The sequence below is a fragment of the Limulus polyphemus genome, unplaced genomic scaffold, assembly GCF_000517525.1.
Source record: "Limulus polyphemus unplaced genomic scaffold, Limulus_polyphemus-2.1.2 Scaffold1638, whole genome shotgun sequence".
NCBI classification, from domain to species: domain Eukaryota; kingdom Metazoa; phylum Arthropoda; class Merostomata; order Xiphosura; family Limulidae; genus Limulus; species Limulus polyphemus.
This window is the reverse complement of record NW_013667248.1, coordinates 107,466-115,245: the sequence shown is the minus strand read 5'-3', so window position 1 is coordinate 115,245 and position 7,780 is coordinate 107,466. Positions and strand designations below refer to the sequence as shown.

Sequence of the window (7,780 nt, the reverse complement as noted above, 5' to 3'; positions counted from 1 at the left end):
ATCTAAACATATTGTTAGAGTGTCTGAAAAAAGTCAAAACATGACATTTTACCATGGCAACATTTAATTGATGTTTATGTTTAGAAATAATTGGTTATTGGCTGAGGCCGTAAGCAGGTTGCTGTGGATTCCAACTGTGTTAACTCCAGAAAATCTGAGAAAAAAGCATTTTCAGTTATTAAGATCAAATAAACAAAAACATTGACTTCTAATATTTTTGTTTGACACACACTATGGTAGCAGAAGGAAATTTTGCAGTTTTTGTTATTAATTACTGAAGAAGTGGAAGGGGTTTTGACCCCTTCCCCCAAACTTGTTATTACATATACATATTAAATGATACAGTTGTTAATTTCTGAAAAACAGATGGGATGGAGGTTTGGCCACCTTGACCCCTTTCTTTGGATCCATTCTTGTTTACACAGCATTAGACAATGTGATTCCTGAAAAAAATGGAGGTGGGAGTCTTAAACACTTAAACTCCTCTACATCCATGCCTGCTTATACAACATTAAATATACTTATTATTTATGGAAAAGGGATGGGGTTGGCCCCCTCCCCTAAATCCACACCTTCTTATATAATACTAAGTAATATTATTAACTGAAAAAGGTGGAAGGATGTCCAGATCCAACATCTTGTAGATCTGCACCTGCTTATACAACATTAAAGTATACAGTTAATCAGTTATAAATTACAAACATAATACAATATATAAAGAAAGTTAATTTACACTTATTTAACACCGAAGTAGCCATAAAATTAGCAGTGGGTGCTGCCAGCTAGTTGCCTTCCCTTTAACCGGCAGTTCAAACTTAGTCATAGTTACAGATAGCCTTGGTAGCTTTACAGTAGCAAATACAGGATGAGCAGGTTCACTTACAATGGGAATCAAACCAAAGACCTTCAGATAATGAGGGACCTTCCTAATCATAATATAGCTTTGTACTTAACAACATACAAACATAATGCTATTTTTTTAGTTATTGAGCAGTTGGAATAATTAAAAATGGTAAGTGACCAGAAATCCTAATTCCGATAGTTCAGTTAACTGTTATTTTGATTAATCAATTATTGGAATAACTGACACCGGTAATAATAACTAATTAGCTGATTATTTTTGTGACAATCAGCCATAATTTTAATTAATCAATTAAGTTAAGAGACACTAATTGATGTAATTGCTGCTCAAAGGTAATTGATTATATTGATAAAATTGTCCAGCTCTAGTACCCATTATTGTTTTATATCTCTTTCAGTGACACGTACATCAAATCAATAAAACAACTTTGTTTCATACCATATTATTAAGTGGTCAATCGTAAGACTACAACAGAGCTCAAATTTTTCATACAAATAAATGTATGCAGTTATTTAATGCTAGTGTAATACATTAAATGTGCATTTATTGAGTTATTTATCTTCTTGATTATAGTGATTTCAAACCATTTTTAATTAGTTGAATATATCAAATACATGCTGAAACAGTCAAGCACAGAATTTAATTTACATAAAAATGCTAAACCTTCAACATTAATGCCTAATGTTGATATACTTTATAATTCTAGTTTAGAATTTGTTTTCTTAAGAAAATATACTGTGTTTGTAAATGCTAATTTTAGAAGCTGTAATTAAATAAGCTTGTATATATTAAAATAAGCTCTAAACTTCAAAACTTTTTTCCAGTGTACTGATGAAGTTTTCTTTTTATTTAAAATAAATTTTAATACAGTAGCATTCAAATGATATTTCCCTTTAAATGTTGAATAAAATAATGTTATAATAAAAAAAATGAGAGATAAGTAAAGAAAAAAAGTTACTTAATGTATATATGCAGCTTTCGAAGTATGTAATAAAATTAATAGAACTTCATTAACCATGTTTACATAATAACATCTTACACAGTAAACTTAATTTTTGACAACCATCACTCCTTGTATTTGTAATATGGAAAACTATTTTTTTTTATGAATTTATTGAGACATACACAATAGTTTCTTGAAATGTAGAAATTTGATATATGTTTTTGTTTTCCACAGATTTTCCAAAATGTCAACAGAAGCTCAGCAAGCTTGCCAAAAAATTGAAAATGATTTAAAAACACTGCTTTTGACTACAGATTCTCAGAAGAAAGCATCAAGTATAAAAACAGATATAAATGCAACTAGTTTAAAAGAAAAACAAATTGAAATTGGAAAGAACTCTGTGATGTTATCAGGTACAGCCTGTCAGCATAATCAAGAGGAAATTAATTATCTTGATAGAAGGGAAACACAGGGTAGGAAAAGACATAGACCAAGAAGGGGTAAAAATAAAAATAACCAGTACAAGCCCATATCTAAAGATGAGGGAGAAAGTACTGGTAGTGCATATAGTATTCAAGCACAACAGTCTGTTGATCTTCCCGTATCGACTAAACAAAAACTTTCGTCACAGTTGATATTAAAAAATAAAACCAGTGATAGTTTAAAGGTTGTAGATAGAAATGACCAGAAAAACCCTTCAGTTAGAGGATCAAGCGTGGGTTCTTCAGGTGGTTCAACTGAGATATTCCATAGCCCTCAGCCAAATTTGTCTGAAAAACATTCGCAGTTTAGTGGAGAAATATTTACCGATGGTCTGGATTTGAACTTTCAAACAAGAAATGACAAACGAAGCAGGAAAAAATGGGAAAGAAAGACAAAACAAACATCTGGTTTTGTTCCTGAGAATTACTTCTTTCAGCAGGTTCTGGCTGAAAGTCACGCTTCGAAGCACAAAAATGTATTAGAACTCGATGAAAGTGAAGTCGGCTTTGTCAATGATGATCAGATAGTTTCTCAAGATAATGAAGATTACAACAATTCATTTGCAAAAGCCATGCAGTGTAATGAAATGGATGGCAGGAAGGAAAAATGTGAGAAGAATAAGATTAAGAAAAAGAAACAACAGGAGAAAAAAACATAAAAATAAAAATGTTGCAAATAGCAGTGAGAATGGGCACAAGGAAATCCAAAGCAAAAGCAAGTCTGAAACATCTAAATCAACAGAAGATATAAAAAATTCAAGTAAACCTGATTCAAAACAAACATTCAAATCAGGAGATTCCAAAAAACCATCAGATGGTGAGGATAGCATATTAGCAAAACTACATGTATATGTGATCAAACATTGCAAACTTTTTCACAATGTTATAATAAAAAAATGAGAGATAAGTAAAGAAAAAAAGTTATTTAATGTAATAAAATTAATAGAACTTCATTAACCATGTTTACATAATAACATCTTACACAGGATTTAATGTTTAGAGATCATTTATTACTTCTTAATATGTCCACATACAATATAACACTTAGATCTAGTTCAATACTTTTTAACTTGTACCACATAGAAGATTATGTTTAATTGTAGTTCATCACTCTCTCACATGTAACACATAAGTTAGTTACTCCTTAACATGTAACACATAGATGTGAATGTTTTGTTCTGGTTGATTACTCCTTAACATGTCCACATAGAAGGTAATGCTTAAATCTAGTTCATTTCTTCTTTACAGGTACATATGGAAAATATTGCTTAGTCTTACTTAATTAGTCCTTGCCATGTAACACATAGATGTTAATGTTTTGTTCTGGTTGATTACTCCTTAACATGTCCACATAGAAGGTAATGCTTAAATCTAGTTCATTTCTTCTTTACAGGTACATATGGAAAATATTGCTTAGTCTTACTTAATTATTCCTTGCCATGTATACATAGATGTTAATGTTTTGTTCTGGTTGATTACTCCTTAACATGTAACACATAGATGTTAATGTTTTGTTCTGGTTGATTACTCCTTAACATGTCCACATAGAAGGTAATGCTTAAATCTAGTTCATTTCTTCTTCACAGGTACATATGGAAAATATTGCTTAGTCTTACTTAATTATTCCTTGCCATGTATACATAGATGTGAATGTTTTGTTCTGGTTGATTACTCCTTAACATGTCCACATAGAAAGTAATGCTTAAATCTAGTTCATTTCTTCTTCACAGGCACATATGGAAAATATTGCTTAGTCTTACTTAAGTAGTCCTTGCCATGTAACACATAGATGTTAATGTTTTGTTCTGGTTGATTACTCCTTAACATGTCCACATAGAAGGTAATGCTTAAATCTAGTTCATTTCTTCTTCACAGGCACATATGGAAAATATTGCTTAGTCTTACTTAATTATTCCTTGCCATGTATACGTAGATGTTAATGTTTAGTACTAATACTTATTTCTTAACATGTCCACATAGATGATAATCTTTAAACATGGTTAATTACTCTTTTTCATGTACTACTTAGAATATGATGTTTAGTTATGGTTCATTGATCTTTTCTCTGCACACAACTGTTAATATTTAGACATGTTACTTACTCTTTTAACATACACACTTAAATGGTAATGTTTAGGTCTAGTTACTTACTCCTTATGTCACATAGAAGGTAATAATTCAAGAACCAGGGATCATTTATTTGCTTGAAATGACCAAGTGTGTGGTTGGTATTTTTTACTAGACATGTTATTAGGCTACTCAAAACACTTAGTCTTAAGGTTCCACAGTGGTGGACTAGAGCACTGTGGCCAGTGAACTGAGGGTAAACAAAATATGATTTAATCCTCATATGTGTTATTTTTCAGCATGTGTATGGCCATATATGGTTTCAAATAAAAGGTTCTGATGATATATATCTTTTATGATAAAAACAGTAATATTATATTTTTATTTTTGGTTAGTGCAGTCTGCAAAGTTGGATTCCAAAGTGTTTTTTTTCTAACATGTACAAACAATGTATGTGCAGTGAGATAGATTCTACAAACAACTTACAAGTTTCCAATTTGTACTTGCCTATTGTTTGGAAAGTGTTGGGAAAAAAGAACATTTATGTACATCTTTCAAATGTGTGATCCTTGATGCAGGCTTGGTGTCGTATATAAAAACGTTAAAAAAGTAGCATTCTGATTAAAAACAGTAGTCATCTTTATAAAAGTTGAAATAATCACTCTATATTTGAAATTTTATAAATGAAATTTTGTTTATCAATTCCATTACAATGATACAAAAAAGTTTGAGTATTGGACAAAGTCATGGCATTTTGATTAATGAGAGTGCATTTACTTTAATTACATGGCCATTCATAATGACAACATTTGTTGATTGTACGTGACTGATGAGTGTTTTGTAAATTTGGGAAGGTCCATTCATGGTTTGTCATTAGTTCTGCTTGGTTGAGAAATGGTCAGCTCAATTTATATGAAATCAAAACTTTTAATGGTTCTTTTGATTTTAAGGGGCCACACGACTACCTAGCAGACACTTTTTATGGGCACATCAGCACATTTAAGGGCCATTGAATCCTGGGCCCTCAATACTTTCTAGCCTTGCACTGTTTGCATATCTTGGCTGTCTTGCCACTAGTAGGATTTAGATTTGTGCTCATAGCCATTCTTCAATCCATCTTCTGTCTGTCAGTTGGTGAATGTATATATTTCTTGCCTCACAATCACTAGAGGATCCCACTAGACACTTATGTTACTTCGCAGGGTATAATTATCCAGAACTTGCATTGAGCTAGGGTAATGGAAAGTACACATACTGTCTGCTCTGGCTCTACATGTGCCCATTGTGAGATGGGGTGTTCTGCAAGGCCACTTGAGGTTTGTGTATCTGCCTACTTCTCTCACCTCTAATCACCAAATTTCAGAGTTTTTCAGTCATTCATTGCACTGTCTCCAGTAAAAGACCTTTCCAGACAGAGAGACCATTGGGAATCTGGGCAGATTCTCTGGGTCTCACTTATGCAAATTTCACCCCCTCATCAATTTGAGCATGGGAGACCCTTGCCACGTACCAGCTCCCAGCCACTGGGGTGGTGAACCATCCAGAGTTCTTACTCATTAGAACCAAACCACTGGGGATAGAACAAAGTGGTCCCTATATGGTGAAAAGTGGGGCTGAAGTGTTTCTGGAATGTTGTCTGGTTAACACCACATACATATATATTTATTAGATACATCACAATTTCCAAGTAGATTGTGGATGCTTGTAACTGTATCACTCATTTACTCTCACAGTTCCTACTCCTGCAGCTGGCATGAGCCCACTGAGTCTGATGATTGAGTAGATGAACCAATCCCTATACAACTGTGATGTATCACTCACACACCCTACTCCCACAGCCTGCAAGGGGTCCATAGCGACTAATTGTTGAATATAGATTACATAAATATCCATAATGACATACTGAAATACAGTGCCCTTCTCCTGCAACTGGCATTGGACTGTGGTGACTGACAGTTGAAGAGGTAAGCATGGACATTTGTCACAAGTGCCCTTCTTCCACAGCTCGTTTTGACCCATCAAGTCTGATGGTAGAGGAGGTGAGCACACAAGGTAAGGGCTGATTCAACCCAAACCTCACTACACGTTTTGGCCATCTGATGGCTTGTGTTTTGAGTACTCAGATGGTTGTTTACCAGTTCTGCCCATCCTTGCAACAAATTTTTGGTTTTTCAGCCTCTTCTCCTCTTATGGGCCTGGCATGGCCAGGTTATTAGGATGCTTTACTCGCAATATGAGGGTCGTGGATTCAGATCCCCATCCCACTCATGCTTGCCTTTTCAGTTGTGGAGGTGTTATAATGTGACCCTCAATCCCACTATTTGTTGCTGAACGAGTAGCCCAAGAGTTGGTGGTGCGTGATGATGACTAGCTGCCTTCCCTCTAGTCTTTCACTGCTAAATTAGGGATGGCAAGTGAAGATAGCCATCATGTAACTTTGCTCAAGTTTCAAAACAAACAAACAACAATCTAGTCTTGTATATCAGTGAAGATATATCTATGGAGCCCATGCCATTGGGTGCCACACCCCATGGACTTCAAACATCTTCTCAAGGTAGTCATTGCAGCAGTTCCTCCAGCAAAGAATTCTAGCTCTCTGTATATGGAGGTGAGTATTAATTGAGGTGTGTTACATTCCTATTGATGGAGGGTTTTGCTGTATGATATGTCATCATTCAGTATCACAAATTAAGTTTTCACAAGGCTAGAAGCATGCAAATCTCTCAGGCAGAATGTGTAAACTCAAAACGAAATAACTATCTGTGTACAGAGATGAATATCTGTTAGAAATACATTTTTAGGGAAAGAAAATGTTAACCCTAGTGTTAAATCTAATTCATGTCAACTGTTTAAGTACATGCAGTAATTTCTACAGAAAAATGACACTAACTAAACTGTGTATACACAAATCATTATATTTCAATTTGTTTTTTAATTTTTCAGCTACTTCTGTTTTGCTATATTGTAATGCAAATATTGAATAATTCCTTAACTTTTAGTATGGGTTTGGTCTCTGGGACCGACCTCATAACCATTTTGTGCCTGTTATAGTTTTCGTGCTATAACTTTTAAATTAGTAAGCATATGTTAATGAAATTTGGCAGATTATCAGTAAACATCACAATGCTTTCGTATGCAAAATATCAGATTTTTTAATTAAGGTTTATAAAGCAATGTTTTTCTCATTATTATTTTTTTCATTTTGCATGTTGCCTATCCAGCATGCAATGTAATTTTCATTTTGAGATTAAAAATAATTTTATACATCAGAATATTTTCAAATTTCACAGGTGAAATCTTTTTAATGTCCAGATAGTTATCAAACTTTTCTTAAGAAACAACTTTATATTTTATCTGTTATTTTCAGTAACGAATCTGTGTATAGGTTCAGTAGATTTGACCGATCTCGTAACCACCACACAAAAT

At 33.5% G+C, this 7,780-nt stretch overlaps 1 protein-coding gene across 1 annotated transcript in view; it reads left to right on the top strand.

The window, feature by feature from the left end:
* Window positions 1-7,780, top strand: part of LOC106464394 (terminal uridylyltransferase 4-like) — a 102,963-nt gene that overhangs the window by 9,106 nt on the left and 86,077 nt on the right. The window contains exon 2 of the mRNA XM_013924525.2: window positions 2,040-3,104. Within this exon, the coding sequence (XP_013779979.1) occupies window positions 2,828-3,104 (277 nt within the window). The 5' untranslated portion in view covers window positions 2,040-2,827. The remainder of the gene's footprint in view (window positions 1-2,039; window positions 3,105-7,780) is intronic.